Source organism: Urocampus carinirostris, chromosome 11 (assembly GCF_059441175.1).
Source record: "Urocampus carinirostris isolate Australia breed hairy pipefish chromosome 11, RoL_Ucar_1.0, whole genome shotgun sequence".
NCBI classification, from domain to species: Eukaryota; Metazoa; Chordata; class Actinopteri; order Syngnathiformes; family Syngnathidae; genus Urocampus; species Urocampus carinirostris.
Window position 1 is genome coordinate 22,744,548 of NC_142359.1, and position 26,048 is coordinate 22,770,595.

A 26,048-nucleotide genomic window follows, 5' to 3' on the forward strand; every position below is an offset into this window, starting at 1 on the left:
CTTGAAAAATAAGATTTGAAATATAATAAAACTTGAAAAGTAGGTTAAAAATACTGTATAGTAAAATCCGTAATTCCAGCAAAATTGTTAAATAACCTGTGTTTCTTATATAATGAAAATAAAGACCATTCATTAGATTACCCTCATTTGAGATCTGCTATTTGTAACAAATGGCTGAAAGCCATCAACAAATTTGGTGAAGAAAACACATTTTATCTTTGACACACACCGTGGCCATGTCGATGGAGGCTGTGGCCTCGTCCATGATAAGGATGCTACTTTTCCGCACAAAAGCTCGAGCGAGACAAAAGAGCTGCCGCTGACCCACACTGAAGTTCTCACCTCCCTCTGTTACTACCGCATCTGCAACACAGCACGATAGCCAACCCGAGAGCTGATAAACTACAACAAAGATGCATTTCCCTTACCTCAGAAAAAAACAAATATACTGCATTTGAGTTTTTTACGTACCGAGTCCTCCTGGTAGTGCTTTGACCATGTTCTTCAGCTGGGCAATCTCTAGCGCCTCCCAAAGGCGCTCGTCATTGCACGTCCGCTCCGGATCCAGATTGAACCTGCGAGTGGCAAATTTGGTGGTGTGTCACGGTTCACAGTTCATGGATCCCTGACGGGGTCTTAACAGCATCACTGAGGACGCAATTCTGGACAACTCTCTTCACTGCTGATGGTTCCTGGCCTACGTTTGGTCGTGTGGCAAAGTTGGCACAAGTCCATCCCTTGATGTTGGCCCAGTGCTTTTTCTGTCGGTCTCTTCTCCAGGCCCTTTTATACTGTGCCCTGATCTTCGCCAATCCTGATGATCTTATGACATGACCGTACGACTGCAGTTTTCGTAGGCGCACAGTTGACAACAGTTCTTCGTAGGGTCCAAAGTGCCCTCTGACGGTGTTGGGCACTGTTTTGTTTGTAACATGAAACATGTAACTAATTTTCCTGGAGCTTCGCATCTCCATGGCCTGGATTTTCTTTTCCAACTTTGCTGTAAGAGTTCATGTATTGCAAGCGTAGAAGATTGAAGTAACCAGCGCTTGCATGAGTCTAATCTTTAAACTCACTGCAATGTTCTTGTCTCTAGAGGTTTAATTCTTGCAAGTGCGGCTTTCGTTTGGGCTATCCTGGCCATGATTTCTGGTTCTTACCCAAGCTCCAATAGTACCATTGATCAGTACTGCACTGTTGGCATTGGAAAACAGCTGTTCAATGGTCTGCACTAGTTGGTTTTGTGTAAGTTGCCTCAAAAGTATTGATTCCCAATATTGATCTCATCTCAAAGGCAAGCTCTTTTCTATTCTTGTAAAGTGCGTCAGAACGAACGAAGAACGCCTCTCGCTAAGCAGGGTGAAACAGTTGACCGTTCACCCCACGCATGCATACACGCATTTCAAACAAACACAGCAAGGATGAGCAAAAAGTCAGACAAGGACTTGGCTGACTTCTTGCTGCGTGAGGTTGTTCACACACATTCGAGCACAGAGGTGGTCAGCTCGATCTTGAAGGCCATAGCCATTGATTGTATGGCAGCCTAGCTCAAATGGATCTTTGACGTCTGTAACTGTCAACGGAAGCCTAACTAGAATGGAATTTTGACATCTATAGCCGTCAATGGCAGCTAAGGAGTAAAAGAGCCTCTTTCATAAAGAAGTTGTTCCTCCATCAAACTGAAGTATTTGTACCTCTAAGGGCACATGAAGGTAGTCCATGGAGATTTTAATATACATTTTAAAGAGAAACATCAATGCCTGTAATAGCAATTTCCATTTATAGTACCTACACACCTATAGAACTTCACTCATTTATGTTTATACCGGGGTTTTTTTTGGTTATTTTTTACAAAATTTTAATTAATTTCATCTAATAAAATTACAAAATATATCTATAAGATGTACACCTTGTTACTACATTTTTACCTCATTTTCTAGTAAAAAAAAAGGTAAAAATAGAAATGACCTAAATTATATTAAAATGGGAAATCATTTTGTTCATCTTAATAGATTTGAACTATATTAAAAAAAGTTATTTTTTTTAGATAAAAATATAAAAATGAAAATATATAGTCATCTGAATATTAACTACAATATACAAATATAAGAAAATAATATGAATAGTGATATTAAAACAATTCTCAATAAAATTACTACATTTATCTGCCACATAACATCTCGCGCAATTGTTTTTGAGTCGGTGTTAAAATAAAGTATGAAAAATGATACTTAAAATGAGGAGAATTTTCTGTTGATAGGTTAAAATTCTTTTGGGTTTTAAGTATATATTAAAAGTCCACAGTCAAGCACGCGTTCGGTGCTGCTTGGCTCAAAAATATTTAACAGGGGTGACATTGTTTAATGAAAGGTTGAGGAACATTGTTAGAGAGTATAATGTCAGATATTGGTGCTTACAACTTGAATCCAGAATATTTGATGAATTGAGATGCTGGGATATGAACTTCATCCCCAATAAATCCACTGCAGCTGCTACCAGGTTTATTCCCGAAGAAGACTACATTATAAATTCAACAGAATGCAGCATAAACAGGAAGTTGTGTTTTATACCAGGAAGTGAGTCTGTGTGTGTATGTGAGTGAGTGTTTGTGTACCTTATGGAGCCACTAAACAAGATGGGATCCTGCAGGATGATAGACAGCCGAGACCGAAGGGTCTGCAAGGGAAGCTTGCAAATGTCGATCCCGTCGATGACGATTTTTCCTGAAGGAAAAAAAAACACAATTGCGAATTCATATTTTCCGTATCACCTCACAAAGCTTTGGCGACGACACATGAAGTAAACCCTCCTTAAGAGTGAATCAGTCGTGAGGCTAAAATGAAAGCACATATTCTAGTGTAAAATCGACAGGACTGTGATAAGTTCAGGGGTCCTGGGTATGAGTTTGACAATTGTAACAGTCGGGAAGTCGGATAGGAATTTTTGTAGTGCTCGATGTTTGGCAACCAGTTTATTGTTTAACTATGTGTTTTAAATCAGCAGCCGTTCCATAGTTTGGTCCAAATTTGGAGCTGTATGGCATGCACAGATAGAGACTAAGCAGTGCTAGAAGTTCTGCCTCTCTGCCCTCTTTTTGAAAGTTTGCCTTTTTATTTCTAAAAATACCAGTTTACTGAGTTCACAAATGATGTAATAATGTAATATTTTATCCATTGTAAACCTAATGGGTAAAATGTTGAAGAACTTGTCAAATTGCATTCCACAGTTGTGACCAATGTTCCCTCTAATTTTCCACGGGTCTGAGCGTTCACACAAAGTCGGTGAGCAGCGCTTGAAACAACAGTGAGCAACCATAATCCCAAGTGTGGCAAGATCATTAATTATCAAACATGTCCAAAACTTGACATCAAGTTACATTTTGCTGAGTTTCCGGCAATGCAAAATTATTTTTCTCTTTTGAATGAATTGACTCATGTACTATTGCAAAGGTTGCACAGCCTACAAACGTCGTTTGTTCTTACAATTCTTTCACAAGTTATCCATTTCTTTTTATTTCCTGATATATTTTGTCGCATAACATTTTTGGGGGCTTATTTAGTCAGTTGTAAGATACAGAACTGTACTTAATCACATTTTTTAGTGGAAGTACAATATTGGCAACAAGATTCACTTGATATAATTGGAAATGATTTGAATGCAACACAAACTTTTTATTCTTTTTTTCCGTGCTTTTTTTTTTCTACTTTTTTAAAATTCCTTTAAAAAAGATCTCATTGTGTTTATTTTTTCCAAGCTGTTACTTTTTTCTTTTTGTTCTCTATTTACTTTTTTCCTACATTTCTTTGTTTTGTTTTTTTCTGGCTTTTTTCTAAATTTTTCCTTCTTTTTTCTCTTCCTTTTGTTTCTTTTTTTCTCAGCTTTTCAGTACTTTTTCATTTTGGTATTTTTTTTCTTTTTTGTTCCATTCCCCCTTCCTCTAAGTCATTTTGTGCATAATTTTACATAATATTTGGTCATGTTGGGATTAAAGAAGCAAAAACAACCCAAAGAGCTGTTTAGGACCCGAAAGAGCCGGTTCCTTTTAGTGAGCCGAGCCGAAGAAGCCCGTTCCCCAACAAACTCTACTAACTTTACTCAACTTTGTTCTCCTTCGACCCGACTTCAAAATACCGCATTTAGGACACAACGTCAGGTGAACCAGTGTATTTTTACCTTCATGCACTGTAACTTTGACTTGAGTCGCGTCTTAATTAGTAATTTTGAGCCCTCATTTTTGTGCGCTGGCTAGATTTTCTTGTGCGCTGAGAATGTGCGAGCAGTGCGCAATTGCGCACACGCGCAGCTTAGAGGGAACACTGGTTGTGACTATTAAAACAAATATTGTTTGTGGCTTTTTATTTCGGCACAGCACCAAAATAAATTGAATAAATCATCAATTAGCAAAAGAAAACCGCAAACTATTTGCACACAAAGGGCTGTACAATACAATAAAACATGTGCTCCCAAAAAGTGGGCGAAGCCGAAACTTTTAAGTGCCTACTACTGTAAAACCACATATAATCATTTACAGACGCTCCCTTAATAACGACCATTCGACTTAAGAAAAACTTTGGATACGAAAAAAAAAATTCGGGATGTCGAAAAATATCTATTGTGTGAACCTTTTTCCGAGTACAGGACATTACTGTAGTGCTTCTTCTTGCTGCTACCGTTGTGTGGCGCTGTGAGAGGTCACCCAGCATCCAACCCGAAGACGACATCCAGCTTCCTCTTCCTATTTCGTGTGTAAATATACTATACTGTATCCCCAGCGTGCTAAGAACTTTGACATTTTTATTGTTTAATATCTCATACATACATTCAATATGGTTGGGGTAAAGTGTAAAGAAGAGCTGAGCCATTTCATTTGAAAGTGGAAAAAGAAAGCTTGATGCGGTTGAGAAAATGGTTGGATCGCTTTTTTCGGCCACTCTCTAACACGGAGGAGGACCCCTTGAAACTCATCTTTCGAAAGTAAGTTAAACTTAACTTTATTTATCTTTATGGAGCATATTATTTTATGAAAAGTTTTTTTTTTCCATACAAAACAATACAGGTTACTTATATAATCCTTAAACATACATTCCATACAAAATATAGCACGAAGGTAAGCCTATTCACAAGTTACATTTAATTCTTCTGAGCCCTCAAAAATGTATGTTAACACATCTGACAGAGTGCATAATCAATCCAAATGAGCCTTTATGGACTGCCGTCATTATTATTATCATTATTTTAGTAGGGGGAATCGTGCTGACTCCTCTCAGACATGAAATGAAAATAAAACTGCTGAAGGAAAGGGCAAGAATAACGCATTGCATAGTCCAAGTGTACGGTATGCTCTTACGTGATTATCATTATTAGAACTAAAATAACAACTGATTCAAGGCATGTTGTTTACATACCGATGACGTAAAAAATGTCATTGTTTATCTATTGGCTAAAACTAAACCCATATCGCTTCACTGCGTCGACTGCCTTCATACCATTGCACCATTTTTCCCAAAAAAGGAAAGCTTGGAACTTTGTGATCGTTTTGTTGTCAGTAGAGGTAAACATAAAAGAAGGAACTGGTGATGAAAAACAAAATAGGGAAAGAGAATGGATCTGAATCCCACCTTCAAAAATGTCCACCATGTTGAAGAAGGCTAAGGACAGCGAGGACTTGCCGCTTCCCGTGCGGCCACAGATTCCCACCTGGCAGGGAGGTGACAATATTACACACCAGCTTACGACTTTTATCAAAAATCGCCCTACCTTTTGCATTTCATAGACAAGCAAAATTACCTTCTGGCTTGGTTGGATGTAGGCGTTGACATGCTTGAGCACCGGTTTGAGCATGGGGTCGTAGCGCACGCATAGGTCTTGGATCTTGATCTCTCCATCCTGAGGCCATGTCTCTGGCACTTGGGAAGATTCTGCAAGAAAGTATGAAATGAATAAATCCATTCAGTCAGTGATGTGTAGGCAGAAGAGAATGTGCCTCACCTGTTATCGTGGCAATATAAAATGCAAAATATAATAAATGGTATATTGATTCAGTGTTAAGCTTCTTTGTCAAGTCAAGTCATTTTTATTTTTATAGCTCTTAATCACAAAGAGTCTCAAAGGGCATCACAGGTTATTACACATGAGCAGTTTAGGTAATTCATATGCTATAGAGTAGAAGTGAGTTTAAGCTTGGATTTAAACATTTCCACTGAGGTTGCAGATCGGATCTCAGGGGGAAGAGCATTCCACAACACCAGTGCCCGGATGGAGAATGCTCTCGAACCAGCGGAACACTTCTTGGCTCTTGGGATCACCAGAAGACCGGCGCTCTCATTTCTCATTTAACTTCATAATTTTGATTTCCCCTTTCAAAATTGCTGAATTTCACATTATATTATGAATACTTTTAATGCAGTTAGTATTATATGTAATGCACTACTGTGCTGAGTGTCTGCAGATGCAGAGTGAGGCACATGATTCTCTTACCTCATGGCAGAGGGTGCTAGTGAGACCAAGGATCCAGATTTGGAAAACACCTCAGCCCCAAACAATATAATTAGTTATAGTATTAGAAAGTTAACAGCAAGTCAAGCAATCCAGTATGTTCTTTCTCGTTGCATGGACTTTTTTCATAATGAAGGATTACCTATCTATTGATGCTTTTTTAAAAGGAGCAGCACATGGACTTAATTGATATGTAAAGGTAAGATAATAAAACTTTTTGGGGGGATACTGTTTATATAGTACTTTCTTGCTCTGCCTTTCAAATGGTGAGTTTCATTTTTTGGTAAATCTGACTGCTGAACCAGACACAAAGCTCATCGCACATAACTGATTTTAGTGTTAAGTCAAACATACTCTGCATTGTAGGCCTGGGTTAATTATCCAAACTTTGACCAAATATAATTTACTACAATAGCCAAATTAGTTGTTTTATTAAAAATGATGGAAAAGTAATGTAGTATGTTTTGTTTGTGAAGGCTGGTAGTCTAATTCCCTTACCCTTAAAGATCTCGTATAGTGTGTACTCATTATACATCCACCCATTTATTTTGAATAGGAAGGACAACCGAAGATGAGGAAATGGCTTATGGTTTAGGTAAATAAGCAGCTGACACAGCTGAAATAACTTAGTCGAAGTTGATTCCATTGTTCTCTGCTGAAGAAAAACATGCTATTTGAATGTTTGTAGCTTCACCGTAACAGTTAATGCTAACCTTGCTACCACTAGCTGCCAATGCTAGTTGCCCCCCTTTAGTTGGTGCAAAAGGCTTAATTATTTAATATCATCAAAAGCTATTTGGAATGTTTATACTTGAACAAAGGTTTTTCATATTTACTAGAAACTAATGGTTTCCAGTTCATCAATAAATGATATAAAAAAACAAATCTGCATTTTCTGCAGTTATTTACATGCAACATCAACTTACATTGGTCTAAAAAAATTTAGTTTAAGTGATTCCGATATGAGGTGATATTGCCCAGCTATACTGCACTGTCTGCTGCGTCCCAGAAATAAGATCACTTCACAGATTTTGAAGTTGAAATATTTTTTACCCATTGATCCCTCGTAGTTTTCTGATTCAGTACTGAGGAAGCTGTTAACTTTTTTCACTGCTGCCATCTGCACCTCCAAGTCGGCCAGGTTTCTCACCACCCAATTCAAGTAGTTGGTGACCTGTACATCACACAACCAGAAGTATTTTTCTTTTGTTTCCCTTCAGTCTGAAGACGTCAAAATTGATGCTGTTGTTTACTGACCGTGAGAGCGTACGTGAGTGCCAGGCCGACCTGACCTGCGGTCGGTTGACCGCAATCCAAACCCCAAATGGACGCGCCGGCCGCAGCTAGCACGATGACTGCGCCAAGGTAGTCCTGAAAGAAAGGGTAAGACTCGTATTAGAATCGCAAATCCATGTCATGTCACTCAAGAGCGGAGTGGTTTTCTGTATGTTTTAAAACTGATGTCATTGTTTAACTAGTTTTTATTGGCAGAATTGGATGTTCATTGAACTCAGGGCTGGGTCTCTCACCGTGCGGACTTCCAGCCAACGGTTGGCAGCAGAAAGAAACAAATACGCTGTGTTGTTGGTGTCAGTCAGCTCCAGCATTCGCTGCTTGAACCTAGCCTCGTGTCTAATTTTAAAACAAATGGTATCAATTTCATTCCATAAAAACGTTATTATCGCCGTCATCATGTTGATTGTGAACCGGATGACCCAACCAATGATTTCCAAACCATAGTGGCGGGGAGTTTCCCTTGTGTGCGTGAGTGGGTAGGAATTCCCCGAGGGGAGGCAAGTGGAGAAAAAGCATATGAGCAGCAATATTTGGAATCGTAACCCTTATAGGGACCTCTGAAATTTCAGAAGGCCTCTTTGAGTTTGTTTGGCTTCAATAAATCAGTACAATGTAAACGAATTTGTGGTACCTAAAGGCTCTGATGGTGGTAAGACCTTCGGCTGTCTCGGAGAAGTGACACAACAAAGGAAGTTGTGTGGAATCATCAAGGTCCTGAAGGTCTCTGATGGCAGAGAGAAATACAAAAAGGCCACATTAGCAGTCTGTGTCTGACACTCAGTTGAAGCCTGAAACAGAACTCAAGGTTTGGTAGATAGTATGATTAACCAAGAAGAAAGTTTGAGAAAAGAGTACAGGGCAATTGCTAGTCATGTCCTCTAGGACAAATTACTTCCACAATGTTACACAAGAGACATAAGTGAGTGTTAGGTCAGAGGGAATTCCAGTACCCCAATTGACCCCAATTGACAGAAAAATATTTTCACAATATACATAGGCCCAAATACAGGTGTCTTGATACAATTCCACTCCCAATATGACAGTGGTTCTCAAATGAAGTTAAGTCTACCCCTGGAGAGCCTTAACGGACTCCCAGGAAGCCCTTTTGCGATCTATAGGCTATGTCCATACATGGGCTTCAGGATCTTGTTTGCTAGATGTGGCTTTGCAAGCGGGTGCAAGGGCTTGTCAAGTAGAAATTAGCAACTATGCGGATTGAAGCCTAATTTACTTTTATGACACTAGTGAAGAGGATATGATACTTTGGTATTTTCCTTGCTGACAAAATGATGGAATAAGTGTGAAAGTGTAATGCATGTGCGAGCAAGCATGATGGCGGTCATACAGAGTATGTAAGCTCAGCGGATAAGAATGGGCCCCAAAAAAATATATATTAAAAAGAACAATAGAAATTAAAGAGTAGAGACCAATATAAACAACAAAAAAGTAAAAAGACGATCTTGCTGTTTTTTGGAGTTCACTCCTAATAAAATCATGAATGACCTAATATCATCATATTTCCAACAATTTTCTAAATTCGATTGGGTCAAGAGTAGATCCATCCACTACTTTGGAGGATTTTTCAATTTTTGTTTTAAATGAAAAACAAAATACCCGTTGCAAAAAATAGGTAATTTTGTTTAAAGTATATTATCTATCTATCATGTTTACAGTAATAATAATAATATTAGAGAGAGAGAGAGAGAGAGAGAGAGAGAGAGAGAGAGAGAGAGAGAGAGAGAGAGAGAGAGAGAGAGAGAGATTTTAGTTTAAAATAACCCAAAATACTGGATCAGTCGCACTAATATTGGGGCCAATATCGGAGATTTTTTATACAAATCTATAAAATCTTATATTGGACCAAAATCAGCATTGGATCAGGACACCCATAGCACAAACACAAAAATTTAGAGTACTTGTGCATGACTCAACAAGTACACTACACCTAATTTCAGCGTACTAAAGAAGTGCAGATCCCTCAGGTATTGCAGACAGTAAGAATGCACTGTTACACATACAGTACTTCACTTATGAACACTTGAATATGATGGGTCATAAGGTAAGCTAAAATTCCACCCACTTGGATGCTACCCGGAAGTACTTCTGTATAAAGTAGAAGGCCACAGCTAGGGGAACCAGGGCAATGATGAAGTATGGCGTGATGGTAGAAATCACCCCGATGGAGTACAAACAAAGGAAGGTGGATCGTGTCAAAGACTCCAGTGTAGGAGGAATGTGCTGGAGAAGAAAAGAAGCACTGATGTCATCATTGATCAACATTCCATAAATCGTAGGAAGTTTTACCTGGTCGATGATGTTTGTATCAGCTGAAAACCTGTTGAGGATTTGTCCCAATGGTGTGATGTCGAAAAACCTAAACAAATATCAACAATGTAAATGGAGGATCACTCCGCTAGAATGTAAGCTGGTCACTACCTAAGAGGAGCGTGGATGATCTTATTGAGCAGGTTGTGGTGAAGGTTGGTGGCCGCAGCGAGCCCCAAGAATTCTACGGTAAGCGAAGTGATGAGGCACAGGGTAATGCCGGCCGCGCAAAGAACAATAAACACCGTCAGATAGAAGTAGTCCTAAAAGTGGGCATGTTTAAAAAGAAAATCAGGACAAACATGACATCCACATAGGCCTGGAAGATTGTGTGACATAATTTTGACTTGGTGGTACCGGACCTCTGAGTTGACGGTGCCAGGGATTGTCACACTTTTATTGACAGCTTGAACCAGGCATGTTCCATTGGGTCCTGGCACCATAGTCATGTTGGCGTGATTCGAGGTCCAGATGGCCAACCAGTAGTCGATGGCCATAATCACTGAGTGTTTGAGGAGCTTGGAGGACATCATTAAGAAGACCATAAAGAAGCCACCTGAGGATAGGTAGCACCAGCACACCTGAGAAGAAAAAGCATTTCTGATCATAATGGAAGCAGACCAATTGAACCATATGTAATGACTACCATCATCTCACCCTCCACGGTACTTTTGATCGTCTGTTTGTGGTGGTGGAAAGGTTGTCGTCATCTTCCTCCTCTTCTTCCTCCTCTGACGGGATTTGAAATTTCATTTAGCATCCAAAGTTGTCATCACAAAGAAGGCAATCAACCTACCTTCATCTTCATCATCCATTTGGTTCTTGGCCTCTCTTGAGTAAAAAGCTCGTCGGAGGGTCTTCCTCTCCAACGTTGTTTGGCTATCCTGCTCAATGTCCTAAATGGAAAGTTGTTTAGTCAGATACACAGGAGAACAAAGACAGAAAGAAAAAACAACCAACAACAACCTTCTCCAGCTCTTGGTCGTGTCGGTTCATGAGCGTCTTCCAGTGGTCGTAGAGCTCCACATCGTGCGTTTGAATGTCCTTCAGAGTTCCTTCCCTCAGCACAGAACCGTCTTTCATTGCAATGATCTGATTCAGGGATGGGGTGGTGTTTTGAAATAGAGGTCATGCAAATGCTCGGTTCACCAGTGTGGAGAGAGAAGGTCGAGTGAACTGGTCCAATCTGGACTTCTTACTAACCCAATCAGCATGGATAAGGTATTGCAATTTGTGTGTGACAAGAACAACAGTCCTTTTGTCATCCTGCAAGAACTTGAGGATGCCGTCCTGCATCAGGTGGTCGCTTAGGTGGATGTCCAGGGCGGAGAACGGGTCGTCCTAAAAACACATTGGCAAGTACACAAAAAAGGAAAGTAATTGGAAAGAAGTTGAACAACATAACTCTCCGAAAAAGTTTTTCTGATGCACTTACAACTAAGGCAAGTGCTTAAGCACTACCTTTTAATAATGTTTCCTCTTGATGCACACATTATTTTAAAATTGTTTTTCTCTTATAAATATTTATTCTGTGTTTATCTTGTGGTGCAATGTCTATTCTCGTAAATAATGTTCACTACGTTGATATTAAAGATTCAAATATACTGTCGCTGCCCTATTTTCTGCCAAAATAACATGAGCAACAATGCTTCCTTAAATGGATCAGGATCCGTGGAATCGAAGCTGAAAGCGCCTTGGTGACAGAAAAATGACTTGAGTGCACAAGCACGTCTGTCCAGTAAAAGGGCGTTGATTCCTTCTTCTAATTCATCTAATGCGATTACATTTATTGATTTAGTTATTTAGCATTTGAATCATTTCATACTGACTAGGAATACGATGTTGGTGTTCTGGTAGAGAGCTCGAGCCACGCAGATCCTCTGCCTCTGCCCGCCACTCAGATTGATCCCCTGTCCAAAGGCATATCGTCAAAAAATTACGACAAAAACATGTGATACCAAACCACATCCTCACTCACTCGTTCTCCGATCTCTGTTTGATCTCCAAAGGGTAGCAGGTCTATGTCTAGTTGAAGAGAGCAAGCGTCGATTACCGCCTTATACCTGAAACATTCACATAAACATTTTAAGACTGAGGATATGCTTAACTAAAACATGGAACTGATAAGGCCCACCTTTGCTTATTGAAAGGGCTTCCAAAAGTGATGTTGTCCTCTACGGTGGCGTTGAGCAGCCATGACTTCTGAGTCGCGTAGGCCACCGAGTACCTGTTCTTGCTGCAGGTACGTGATGGGAAAACAGAATTCAAATTTGAGAGACATAGTATTGAAGGGCGTTGGAACATCTACAGTAACATCCATGACATGTAAGATGGCAGGTTGATAGTATGAGAAGTAACACCACCAACTTGAGGTACCAAGTGGAAGGACAATAAAACCTTTCCACAAGACGGCACCATTACAAGGCTAGGCTTTTATTTTCAGTAAGACTTAATGGTGATTATTTTTCTGCAACCCATAACTTTTCATGGTCACTGATGCGAGGCACCTGAGTCTTCTCCTTTGGCGTCAACTGCCTCGGACGCCGATTGGCTGCCCATCTCTTTTTAAACCCCCTGTCTTTCATTGTCAGTCAGTCTGCGAACCTCAGCCCCTTGCTAGGCAACCTTTTTGACCCTGACTCTATCCTGTCCTGACTCCCGTTTGATTCCCGGCGCCGACCCCTTTTCTGAACTCGATTACGTTTCTGCTCCACCACCATCAACTTGTTCTCTCCCGCTCTCGATACTGCCACTTCCGCGTGCCAGGCAATCTGCTACCCATGACCGACAATCACCCGATCTTGGGTGCAAGCCCTTTCCTCATTATAAATAAAGCTGAGTAAAACGAACGCAAGTGGGTCCTGTCTCCGTTTCTGGTCTCTGACAGAACTCACCGGTGGAGCAAATCTTTTTTAAAACACTGTAAAATGATCTATTGACATCCATGCGTTAGGAATGGACTAAACATGATCCACCTTCAATTTCATTAATGCAATACGTAGAAGCCATCATTAGGCTGAGGGCAATCTAGTTTGTACCCAAACAAAAAGATGTAATGGAGCAGGGGTAATGGGTTCTGGTCCTCAATAGCCATAGTCCTGCTGGTTTGCCACGTATCCCTCCTCAACACAGCTTATCTGAGGAACAGCCTTGTTATCACACAAGACAGGTTTGCAAATTAGCTGCATCTGTGTTGAATGAGGGAGAATGGAAAACAGCCAGGACTGGTGTTCTCGAGCAGGGGGCCCCAACCACGAAGTTATGGACCAGTACCGTGCCATAGGTCATTTGGTACTGGGCCACATAGAAAGAAAAATATGTTTCAGTATTATCTGCCTATTACTGTTTTATTGACTACATAACGATCACAGAAAGTTTGAGGCGGTGCGTTTTAATTAAAGTCAGAGTTCTTTTCATTGGCAGGAGTAGCTGCCTGTTGTCTTGTGTAACTGTCACGTCAGGAGATAGGATACCTGCCTGTGGAAGATATAGCGAGAAATGAATCAAAACAAATTTATGTGCATAAAGCCAATCAGCATGGAGAATGCTTAACCGCAGACCACTATGTTATGTTACAATGATTACGCTAGTAAACAAACTAGTGGTCATAAAAGGTTTTGGCAAAGGAGCAAAGCTCAATCGTTGAGGTCCGAGTATGCATGGAATCCCTACATCGAGAACAAGACAAGCAGCGCACAAAGACCACACAACACCAATACACTATTCTAATGGTTTATTTGGTGAGTTTGTATTATTAATATCTTGGCACGCAAGTCAACATTACATGTTTCTTGAACATACAATAGTGACCAGAGCGTGTTGCGCAGTAGCTTGGGACAGACTTGCCCATGTCATGTTATGTTTGTGTGTGTTGCAATGACAACCAAATATTGCACATGATTACACAATGGATTTGCATTCATTATTGTTCTTGTTGTTGATATTATTAGACTGGTTTGTAAAAATAAAGTCAACATTCAACTGGTCCTTGGCATAGAAAAGGTTGAGGGCCACTCTTCTTGAGAACCTGGGTTCCCTTTCTCTGTGGAGCAACAGCAGTAATGTTTGTTTAAAAGCCTAGAGAAGTGCAAACCAGCTCCTGAGGGCTCAGTATTGAATACTGTTGTCACAAATACTTTAAATTTGCCAGGTTTCTGGACGCGCATGTGTACTAATCTATGGAATTACAGTTCAAGGGGGTGACGTCACAATGGAGCACGTAAACTTTTCAACTTTACAGATGCTTGATGATGATGGAAAGGTTTAAAGAACAAAAGCACAAGAGAAGGTGGTGTTGGATGGGTGGCTTATCTTATGAGGTTGGTTGATGATGTTACAGGAAGTCTGTCAGCTACCATGGGGCGTTGTCAATGGCCTCATCCTCTGCTGACTCTGACTTTGGTTGTCAAAGGCAGCACTTGAGCATGAGCTTACAATGTGTACTGGCTAACATAGAGAGTCTTTTGGTCAAGAGGAGGGGCAAATATTTGATTTTTCACTTGCCAATCACAGGGCAAACAAACATACACACTCTACAATTAAAAATGTGTAGTCAGAAAGAAACTCAATTGTTTTTTGGGAGGAACCTAAATTTTTCGGAAAAATTAGGTGTTTCCGTAGTAACAGCTAATTGGAACCGATATTGAGTTTATATGGATTACCGTATTTTCCGCACTATAAGGCGCACCTAAAAGTCTTAATTTTTTTCAAAAGCTGACCATGCGCCTTATAATACAGTGCGCCTTATTTATGGATCAATATTAAATCGCAAAGTCTTCCAACTAACTTGCAGCCGCCGACTAGATTTTCCCCAGAACGCCAAGTAGTCCGCGGTGTATTCTGGGATTTATTTACCGGCGTTTCATTGGCTAACCAATGTGTCAATCATCATTTGAATCGATCACTATTGGCTAAAGTTATTCGGAGGTCAAGGGGCGGATCCTTTTTATCATTTACAGGCTGGCATAGGCTTAAGCTGTAAAACAAAGCCTGCAATTGGCCGAAAAAGATGTGTCAATCATCAGTTGAATCGATCACTATTGACTAAAGTTATTCGGAGGTCAAGGGGCGGATCCTTTTTATCATTTACAGGCTGGCATTGGCTGAAGCGGCAAAACAAAGCCTGCAATTGGCCGAAAAAGATGAATGCGTATAGCGCATCGTTGACGGCATACAGAAAGCATTTTTTTACCATTCTGTATTTGTAAATATTTTATTCTCGTGGATTTACTAAACTCACGGATATAAGGGGAGCATGGCTGCACATTATTATTGAACACAACGACTTCGGTGAGCTACTTCGGCTTTATATTTTCCCTGTATCTTGTTTCAGATTGAACTCGATGTTTCTGTGATAAGCGGTGCAGATAATGGATGGAATGGAGTGTCTATTTTTAAATTAAACTCAATTCCAAGTGTTTATTGTCATATACACAGTAAAGTTGCGAGCAAAAAAGAAAATAGAAACTAAGGAATGGTTGGCATTTCTTGAATCCCAAGACTTTAACCTTCCGAATGATGGAACGATGCATTTGAGTGACATCGTACAGACACCGCATCCGCACGTGTTCTCGACACGTATTTGCGTCTTTGCAAGCTTTGGGAATGTTAAGGGGGTAATAAGTTTGACTGAACTATCCGACTGTTTTGTCGACGTTCCCATTGTAGCGCCTTATAATCCAGTGCGTCTTATGTATGTCAAATATAGGACCAAAAACTTTTTTCGGGGTGCGCCCTATAACCCGGTGCGCCTTATAGTGCGGAAAATACGGTACTTTAAACGTTGGACTAGGTGAGATGATGATTGATGACCTCAGGGGATGAAAGTACCTGAAAGTCCCATGGTAGAAAGTCTCGCTATCAGGTGGGCTGACGCGGCAAAAAGGCAAGTCAAAAGCTGGAGTTAATGCGTGCAAAAACCTCAAAAAACAGTAAATGTTCCACCTCCAAGCTAAAAACGGGCAGGGGTGTTCATAACCTCGCTCAAACTTACTTGCTCCAGTGTACACGGCCGCTAATGTTTTGCATTTCGCCCAACATGGCAAGTAGTAGAGAAGACTTTCCGCAGCCCACCTGGCCCACAATCATGGTCAGCTGACCTGAAAGCACAAGTTTAGGCAATTTGGGCTACTATTAACCATTCAAAGTATTTTAGCACAAAAACATAGCGTGGTTGAAAGCTAAGGCTAAAGCTAAGGCTGAAAATAAGTTGATAAGGTAAGACAAATGTCCCAATGCATAGCATAATTTGAGGTATCTTCAGACATCACAATGTATTCAAAAAATTGGTAACTTCATATATTGTCAAAATTTCTGAGTGATTTTTAGGACATGTTTCTGACCTGTTGGGATGCGGATATTAATATCGGTCAGCGTGGACAAGTTGCTTCCCCAGGTGAAACATCCGTTGCTCACCTGGACAAAGACAAAAACGAGAAACCATAACGTTTGGATCAGACCGGATATTTTTCTGCCTGTTTCTGAAAAATTATCCTTTTTAGTGTTATTTAACCTCGTCTCACCTGGCCTGCAATTCAATTCAGCAAGCACTCACCAAAAATATCCACTTACCGCCCATCCGATGATCTGGCACGTCTCTTCCCGGCGGTCTCATTTTTGTTCACTGTTTAGTTTATTTGTTTCCCATTAAGTTTATTTTATCAGAGGGACCCCCCGCTTACTTTCCCCCAGCATCCTTCTCAGCACGACACCGAGCCACAAGCGCTTCTTTACTGGAACATCTCGGGTCGTGAGATCCTCCCAGAGCAAAAGATCCAGAACACTTCAGTCAGTCATTAGACCGGGGGTCGGGAACCTATGGCTAGTGAGCCATACATGGCTCTTTTTATGAGTACATCTGGTGCGGAGACAAAATAGAACTCGGGCAAGTAATTATTGTTTGGTTACTGTATTGTTTGAGGCAGGTCTAAAGCCGGAACAACACTAATAATGCAAAGGTTACACACCCCTGCTGTATATTTTAGCATTTAGCTAAATGGAAGTTTCAAAGAAATGGTTGTTTGGCTGTTTCGTGTGATTTCTTTTAAGGAACAGTGAGTATTATTTGATCACTAGATATTGCTGTACTGTGTAGTTCAAATCAAAAGAGTGCTAACAAGCACAAGGAAAAATCCAACCTATGGGACTCAAAGTAAACAAATTTCACCATTTTTTTTGCCCAGCCTTATACAATGTTTTTGGTTTTTAGGGTACCCGTAGCAGCAAAATTGTGGACAATTATGTCAGCTCACTCCAGGTGAGGCTCATGTTATGTCAACTAAATGTAAATGTCCAGGGTTGGGTAGGGTTACTTTAACTTGATTATTTTCTATTAGTTTTGGATTACTCCAATACCAAATACTGTATGCTAATAAAACACAAAAGAAACTAAATATGAATAAATTTATGACTCACAACACATGGTAAGCTTTCTCTCCTGGCTTTGATCTCTTTGATCTCCGGCAAAACTAACATAAAATGTGACAGAAACAAAATGAAAATAAATCCAAACAGCTTGCCAACATCATTTTTGCCATTACATGTATTCCGTTACTCCCCAAGCCTGCACAAAATTTAGTAATTGTATTCATATTTAGTTTATTTTGTCTTTAATTAGCATATTTGGTATTGGAGTAATCCAAAAGTAATAGAAAGTATGTAAGTTAAAGTAACCCTACCCAACCCTGTAAATGTTTGTAAACAGTCATCCTTTTTTCACAGCACTGTAGTTGTGTTCCAAAAAAATCCTGCAATAACCAAAACCCGGAATGCAGAAACCTTTATAATAATCTACTATAAATTGAAATCAAAGAACAAACCCAATCAAAATGGTTAGTCTTTTGTTTAACAAATAAAGTTATTGTACTTTATCATTTTTTTAACAAATAAAATCTGTATAAATTATAGTTTTAAAAATAATCTTGCTGCATGAATTTACTAAATTAAGTGGCGGAATGGATTTCAGGACACTACATTATTTCTTCAGATAATATTTTGTATTTTGTATAACCCAAATTGTAGACAGAGCCATATTGGACCAAAGAAAAACCCCCAAATATGTCTGAAGCTACCCAAAAAATAAAAGTCTTATAAGGAACAAAACACATACTGTAACCATCTATATTCATCGGAAAACATTATGAATGTTTGTGTCCTGCTGTACTACTACAGAAACCGTATATTTCTCCATCATCAAACATTTTTGAAAAAGCGTCAGGGAGCCAGTAGGAATAGCGAAAGAGCCTCTTGCGGCTCCTTAGCAAGTTTAGCGGGTGGAGAGGTCCAACATTGTTGGCGATAGAAAACATCTCCCTCTGAATTTTGGCCCCAGCCACAGGGGCTTTTGTCGGTCTAGAGCATTTTGTTGACATGATGGCTTCATGAAAACTTTTGCACGTACTGTATGTATTGTAAGTTCGTCAAGCTGTTTTACACATGCATACAGCTCAGACCGCAAATTCAAGCAAAAAAGGGGCGGGGTAACTGTTCAGCCAGTCGGAAAACAATAATAATAATAATAATAATTTCCTTGTATTGTCATTCTGTGTAACAATGTACACAGAACGAAATGTCGATTGCACCTGACCCGTTGTAGCGAGCCGATGCAGCCGCAGCCAACAGAGGGCGCCGCCGACCACTTTTTAAGTCTTAGGAATGACTCGGCCGGGGCGCGAACCACCGACCTCCCAGTCTCAAAGCGGGCGCCTTACCATCTAGGCTACTGAGCTGTGCACAATGTAAATCTGCAAAATATCGAAACCGCAACAAGAGAACTGCGATACACCAAGGGATTAATGTATCTTAAAAAATGCATGTTTATATGATAGTTCATGTACTTTTGCTTACTTTTATAAATCAACTCTTTTAATGAAGAGAGTTGTTGTTTTTTATCATGAGTAGTCTAGTAGTTTTTGAGTTTTTCCATGCCCTCATGAAGGTTTTAGATCAGGGGATGGTATAATAATAGTCAGTGGTTTGCAATAATCTGTGGTCTGTGCAGCACTTTGAGACTCTTTGTGAATAAGGGCTATACAAATAAACATGACTTGACAAGTCTCTGCCACTTTAAGCCTATTACTACAATTAAATGAGACTTTACATGATGGGTTTTCTTCAGTTCTCTTGAAATGTCTTGTTACATAGGATTATAGATGTAAGATGTATATGATTAACTGTAAATCTAACAGGAACTAAAATTGGAGCAGGGAGAAACGAGAGATTAGATAATCAACAGCAGAAGCTTTGCTTAAATTCAGAAAGCAAAATTCTGGCCCATCAAGAAGATAGCAGAACAGGAAATGACATTGGCATCACAAAGAAATGATGACCAAAATGGGCTTTTCCCAGGGTAGTTGACCTCGACCTCGGGTTAATACCTCTGAGACTGAGCAGCAGAGGTCGACGAGAGCTTCCTAGCTTGGAGGAGGATTCCATCACGATTTTCAAGCTCCTAGTCATCCCCCAGCACCAATCCCGCATCCTCCTTCTAATAGGCCTAATGAGGAGGCCGTCGCCCCGGGGGGATGCAACAGGAAGAGTCGCCTTATGTGAGGCCGAACTCGGGGCAAGATATTCTCGTGTGAATCCTCAACTTCGTGAGAAATCTCGTGCAAGCTCTGTGTGATACCAAACAGCTGCTGATGAGATGTGCTGAGCTTGACGTCTTCAGTACGTCAAAGCAAAAAGTTAACACCTCACTAAGCTCATCATCAACACAATTTCGAGAATTGTCTTACCAGTGGCAAATGAAGTACTTTATTTATGTAGATGGGTTCCTACAGCATATTTTTTCACATGCGTCATATTTCCGTAAATAAACCGAAATTGGACTGAAATCAAAATTGGCTTGATTCCAACATGGGAGAAAAGTTTTAATGTAATTCAAAAGAGCTGTCCAGAATTTGGAAATATTCTACTCGCTGACATCATTTTCTCTCTTAAGTCATCATTGCAGCCTCTGTCACCTTCCTCGTGTTGCGTGTGCAAGTATGTGCAATGCTTAGATCCGCGCAAATAAACTACACCTTTTTTTAATCTTTTGGGGTGTTTGAGTTGGTGTTTGGGCTGTATTTGAAACTGGCCCTTTTCTTACTTTAACCCATCCATCCATTATCCTCAGTAGGGTCGCGGAGGTGCTGGAGCCTATCCTGGGTATCTTCGGGCAGTGGGTAGGGGGCACCCTGAACTGGTTGCCAACCAGTTGCAGGGCACACAGAGACAGACAACTCATCTCATTAACACCTAGGGACAATTTGGGCCGGCCAGTTAACCTGAAATGCATGTTTTTGAAATAAGGGAGGAAACCGGAGTGCCCGGAGGAAACCCACGCAAGCACGGGAATAACATGTAAACTCCACACAGGAGGGTTCGATCTCATGACCTCAGAACTGTGCCGCATCTGCGCTAACCACTGCGCTGCCGTGCTGCCCTTACTTAAACCATTTTCATGCAAACACTAACAAAAAACGCAAGATGAGCATTACATCACTCTCTACCTCCTTTCCTTCTTACTATGAACAGCGTTGTTAAAAGTAAGATGAAAGCAGATAGGCGCGGTGGTAAAAAAGGCTCTTTGAACTCAGATGGGCGTTGGTAACAAGATATTATACTTCCAACTTTTTAAGAACACCTTAAACGGCGCACTCTACCTGAAAACAAAGGAATCAAAATGAAAATTATAAATTTCTATATTTTAAATTCATTATATTTCTAAATAGATTTTTAAGTAATTTTTTTTTTTAAAACTTGAAATCATCTGATGTTGCAGAAAATTCTTCCAGTTGTAATAACTATGCTAATTATTGTATTTTGTTCTAAAAGTAAAATAGTAAGTAAAGAGAAAAATACTTGGACATATCATTTTGGGGACAAGCATACTTATAATCTACTATTTTTTACTAGAATAAAAATCAAAAGTGCAAAATTATGAGAATACTTTTACAAACAATTTGCTTAAAGGGACAGTATGTATTATTCAGGGCATTAAGTAGTAAAAACTTCACTCATTAAAATAAACAACATTGGTTTGAATAATTAGCAAAAAATACATGAACGATCATATAAACATGCAATTTCAAAATTATCGTAGGTCAAGAAATTATCAGTTTTTGTTTTTTTTACAAGAAATGTACCTCACCGGAAATGGAGCTGATATAATTGTCCGCCATCTTTCTGCTACGGGTACCCAAATATATTAAAAAAGATGGACAAAAAAAAGAGAAACAAAGAGGTGCCTTAAGGCCAGCTTGCATATCTGTCGGTTTTTTTCTTCCTTAGGCTTTTTAGCACTCGTTCTTCATCACAATTCAGCAACATCTAGTGGTAAAATAAGATCCATTCCCTTTAAATAAGAAACAAGATAATTAAATATTTAAAGGCTACTGTCATATTTGACCACTGAATGTCGCTGTATTGTATATTGCAACCAAATACAAGTGCCAAATAGCTTAAGGAAGAATACAAACTACCAAATTTCAACATGTAAACCTTATTCTGCGTGTACTCATAGCAGCAAGATAGCGGAGAATCATGTCAGCGCCCTCTAGGTGAGGATCAAGATATGTCAAATAAGGACAAATTTCTCTAGTATTTGAAAAAATGCACACTTATATGATAATTGATGTACTTTTTCTATTTATTATAATACATTTTTAAGAATTAATTTTCCTTTACCACTAGGAGCCATAAATAATAGAAAATGTCCCTTTAAAGATTTGTTTTTGTTTAAAAATACAATACCGTATATTAGAGCAGGAAAATTATTTATTCAATTTAGAGAATTCTATATTTTCAGATTGGGCAACATTTTTGCATTGCTTTGAGATACTAAAATAACCGTCTAAAATGAAATGTGGGGATTTTCAGTTCAATTATGAATGATGGATGCGGGCATTTCATCTCCTCATCAACAAAATCAACTTAAATTTGACTTTAATCTTACCATTTTTAATCCAGAGGCAAAAAGTTGACTGACCTTGACGGCAACGTCCTCTGTTTCGCTGGGCCTCATCTGGCGCCTGGACGGCTGCTCGTAGTTGTCCATCTGGTAACGAAGAGGTTGCTTCCTGTTGATTGCTTTAGTCTACACAAGGAAATGGACAAAAACATCAAGTTTCCATTCTTCATTTTCAGCTGTTGATGCAGGGTGGGAGTACCTACCGCTCCAGGGTGCTTCTTGGATGCCTCTGAGGGAACAGGCATCTCTCCGTTCCTCCAACTTTCGTCTCCAATCTCATCGCTTTGGAGGAACTCACCCAGCTTCTGGACGCTGAAGCAAATTTAAAATGCATTGATTTACCATCTTCCCAAAAATGTTTTCCCCTATTGTTTGTTCAGTCATAATCGCTGAAGAGGAAAACAACCCCATACTGCAACCACTGTCAAATCTTATTTCCAGATGTAATTGGATGCAAACTCCACATTTAACAATTATCTATACAGTAATCCCTCGTCTATAGTGGGGGTTGGGTTCCAAAATAAACCAGTGATAGGCGAAATCTGTGAAGTAGAAACCTTTATTTGTTTACAATTATTGTAAAAATAAAGATGTTGTACAGAATTTGAGACTTTTTTACTCGCTGCCGTCATCTACCGGCAGCCTCTAAGAGCTCGTTCATAATGCGCATGCAATGCATGTACGTGCATTTCTTAGACATGCACGGATACAATTTTCCTTTTTCCTCTTTCTTTGGGTTTGGGTTGGCATTTAGATTGGACTTGAAGAAGACTTACTTACTTACTTTCACCATTTTCATGCTTCACTAACGAATAGCAACAGAAAAAAAACATGTGGACGAGCATGACGTCCCTCTCCCGCACTACCCCCCACACCTCATTGCTCCTATCTATTGTGTTATGCCACAAATGGCTTTGAAAAGAAAGAAGTAGATCAGTGCAGTGGAAAAAAAACATAATAGCTCTTTAAACTCACTTGGGCATTGTTAATACATACCTAATAAAAAAAATATTTACTTTTCAACTTTTTAAGGACATATCAAACATCGCATACTACCCATAAGTTATTGCGCATGTCCTCAATTGTAAACCCTTTATTTACATTGGTAAAACATTGCCATTAAATACTCTTATACACTCAAACCATAGGACAAACCCTTTTTACAGGCTGTAACATTTAAAATATGATATAAATGTTTGATTGATTGATTGATATTTCTTTTTAGTTCATCTACAAATAACTGTTCAGCCAATCAGAATGCAGAACACAATGCACGATGCAAACCCATGAAGCAGCAAAACCATGTAAAGCCAACCAAGTCATAGCGAGGACTACTGTACAAATTCAAAAGCTAAACCAAAATCTTAGGATTGTCCCCTTAGAAAGAAAAATGAAAAAAAGCAGATGTGTTGTGCGACCAAAAACAACTAAAGGTGCTGAAGTTGTTGTCACGGTTGCCATGGCGCTCAATTGGCCCTGCCCATGTGGCACCAGCTGCGGCTCATTGACAGATTGGCTTTCTGTCTGTTTAAACTCAGTGCTCTCATTCTTCCTCTGTCAGTCCGTCAACGAACCTTTGCTCCGCAAGTTGTGGGTTTTGACTCGGTCCTGTTTCCTGTTGGCATTTTCTGTCCGGTATTGTTCCCGTTTATTTTTCTCCTGTTTATTATTCTCTCCAGTTTTCGTTCCCATCTAGTTTGACCGGTTTTATTTCGATATCCTGTTTCATTTTCAATCCTGTCTGTCCCGTCCTGTCCGGTATCGACCCAATATGTCCGATATCTACTCGGGCAATTGGTATCTCATCAGCCTCTGGCTTCCTCTCATTTACCGCCAGACTTCTCCCTAACGTGCATGACTCCCCATTTCCCGTAAAATAAAAGACTTGTGTGAGAAACGTTACGCGTTTGGGTCCTGATCCTGTTCAGTTCATGACAGTTGTCTCACCTAATGAGCGCCTTGACAGCAAACCTGACAACGGTGGAGAGCAGGAAGAGTGGAGTCACCAGTATGTTGAAAAGCGCCAGTGTGGCGAAGGCCTCGGCGGGACTTGGACCAGTGTTGGTAATGAAGTAATGCATGACAAAGGTCTACAAGTCAAGAACATTGTTTTTAAAGGAGAATTTTCAAATGACTGATCAATTATTGCACTAAAATATACAATAAGTGTAGATAAACACAAATAAATAGTCTTACTGTAGTTTTAATTCCACGTGCATTATCATGTGCATTATTTATGAAAAATAAATGACATAAGACTATTTTTTGGGGGTGCACCTTACAATCCGGTGCACCTTATAGTGTGGGAAATACGGTAATCAAAGCAAGTCGCCCAGGTCATGGAGAAGCAAAGCTGCTGAATCCACCATTTAGCCCCACAGTGTTTCATTTGTTGCATAATAGACATAGACGAGCTTACCGCCAGAACAGCAGCAATCGGAATGGCGGCGTTCATGAAGACTGCACCAGGAAAGAAGATCTTAAGAGCCTTCCAACAACATTGATTTGATTCTGATGATCTACTCACTGGACATGGACGTATAGAAAGCGAAGGTCTTAAGGCTCGTCAGCTCTTTGCCTCGGGTCTCCTCGACACTATCACAGAAAATGTTCTCCCAAGCGTACAGCTTCAGCAGCTTGATGCCCTTCAAGATCTCTGAGGTCTTCTTCAAGCGATCAGTAGAGTGCTCCTGCAAGACGCATTTAGCTGGATTCTTTTCTTCCGGGTTGAACATTGAAACTGAGGAACAGCTGCTACGCTTACCAGAGTGCTTTTTTGCATGTCAGCTAGCTTGGTGGCAATGAGGTACTGGACAGGAGCTAGGAGGACAATGACGGACGCACCGACTAAAGCGCTCCAGCCCAACAGATAGTAGAGGAGAATGACTCCCATGACGATCTGGGGTGGAAAAAAATCAGGGGTGTAAATTTTCGCAAAAATGACACATTCCTAAAAAACTTAAAGAAGCCTTGACAAACCAAGAAAGAAGACTTTGTGTGCGTGTTTTTATAGGGAGAAAAGTTTCTTGAATAGAATTCATGACCTAATTTCAATATTGTGAAATTAAGCAGGACGTGAGGGAATAATTTTGGGAGAAATAATTGAACAGACAAATAATATGAATTGGTCACATCTAAGTATGGTGGTTGATTGGCTATGTGAGATTTATTTTTTGACATTTTGGAGGAGGGGGGGTTTCAGGGGTGTAACTGATGTCCGTAATTTCAGGTCTTTAAAGGGGCATTGTGTAATATTAAGTTCTTCCTAGTGGTAGAAAATCTGAATTCATTCAAAAACAAATATTGTTCTGAAAAATTTGCAACAATAAATGAACTATCACATAATTGATGCTCACCTAGAGGGATCTGACATGATTGTACGATATTTTGCTGCCAAACCAAAAACCTTGTGAAAGGCTGTGTCATAATTACTCATTACACTCACCTGTGTCCGCTCGTTTGGCGCCAGCTGGTGCTGGTTACCTAAATGGTTCCCTGTCCTACTTTCACTCACCTGTCGTCAGTCCGTCAGCGAACCTCTGTTTTCACAAGGCAAGCATTTTTTGACTCTGACTCCCCTCGGTCCCGGTTTCTCACCCGTTTTCCACTCGTCCGTTCCTGATTTCCCCATTTGTCTCCTGCTACAACCCGTTTTTGACCCCGACCATGTTTTGATCTCCCGCCCCAGATAACGACCTGTTTTTCCGTCTAACTACGCTACGATCTCCACTTCCGCATTCGGAACACGTTCCGATCCCGTGAGCGGCTTGCTTCCTGCGTCTAGTGAGCACCGGATCGCTGGCGTAGCCTTTACTCTATATTTCAATAAACTTGTGAGTAACGTTGCGCATCTGGGTCCTACTTCTGTTCTGGTCGTGACAGGCTGGGCAAAAAAATGAGAAGAAAAATCTTGCAGTTAGGTCACTTTGAGTTTCCGTAGTTTGTGTTCTTCCTTGTGCTTTTATAGTACCCGTTTTCA

At 40.0% G+C, this 26,048-nt stretch overlaps 1 protein-coding gene across 6 annotated transcripts in view; it reads right to left on the reverse strand.

The window, feature by feature from the left end:
- Positions 1–26,048, reverse strand: part of abcc9 (ATP binding cassette subfamily C member 9) — a 47,249-nt gene that overhangs the window by 4,486 nt on the left and 16,715 nt on the right. For 4 of the 6 annotated variants that reach the window (XR_015852109.1, XM_088348386.1, XM_088348385.1 and 1 more), the window contains 29 exons: positions 24,834–24,968; positions 24,597–24,759; positions 24,489–24,529; positions 24,017–24,159; positions 22,273–22,381; positions 22,088–22,195; positions 16,458–16,530; positions 16,109–16,214; positions 15,946–15,984; positions 12,251–12,352; positions 12,095–12,179; positions 11,946–12,026; positions 11,320–11,457; positions 11,083–11,208; positions 10,913–11,012; positions 10,774–10,847; positions 10,479–10,697; positions 10,228–10,379; positions 10,096–10,165; positions 9,872–10,029; positions 8,423–8,515; positions 8,025–8,127; positions 7,753–7,866; positions 7,549–7,669; positions 5,788–5,918; positions 5,619–5,697; positions 2,615–2,723; positions 472–575; positions 230–363 (listed from right to left, as the gene is read on the reverse strand). Coding sequence is in view for 4 of the 6 variants with exons in the window: in XM_088348386.1 (XP_088204512.1) it covers positions 230–363; positions 472–575; positions 2,615–2,723; positions 5,619–5,697; positions 5,788–5,918; positions 7,549–7,669; positions 7,753–7,866; positions 8,025–8,127; positions 8,423–8,515; positions 9,872–10,029; positions 10,096–10,165; positions 10,228–10,379; positions 10,479–10,697; positions 10,774–10,847; positions 10,913–11,012; positions 11,083–11,208; positions 11,320–11,457; positions 11,946–12,026; positions 12,095–12,179; positions 12,251–12,352; positions 15,946–15,984; positions 16,109–16,214; positions 16,458–16,530; positions 22,088–22,195; positions 22,273–22,381; positions 24,017–24,159; positions 24,489–24,529; positions 24,597–24,759; positions 24,834–24,968 (3,210 nt within the window). In the remaining 2 variants the exon portion in view is untranslated. The remainder of the gene's footprint in view (positions 1–229; positions 364–471; positions 576–2,614; positions 2,724–5,618; positions 5,698–5,787; positions 5,919–7,548; positions 7,670–7,752; positions 7,867–8,024; positions 8,128–8,422; positions 8,516–9,871; positions 10,030–10,095; positions 10,166–10,227; positions 10,380–10,478; positions 10,698–10,773; positions 10,848–10,912; positions 11,013–11,082; positions 11,209–11,319; positions 11,458–11,945; positions 12,027–12,094; positions 12,180–12,250; positions 12,353–15,945; positions 15,985–16,108; positions 16,215–16,457; positions 16,531–22,087; positions 22,196–22,272; positions 22,382–24,016; positions 24,160–24,488; positions 24,530–24,596; positions 24,760–24,833; positions 24,969–26,048) is intronic. The other 2 variants (XR_015852110.1, XM_088348384.1) reach the window with 1 other exon arrangement.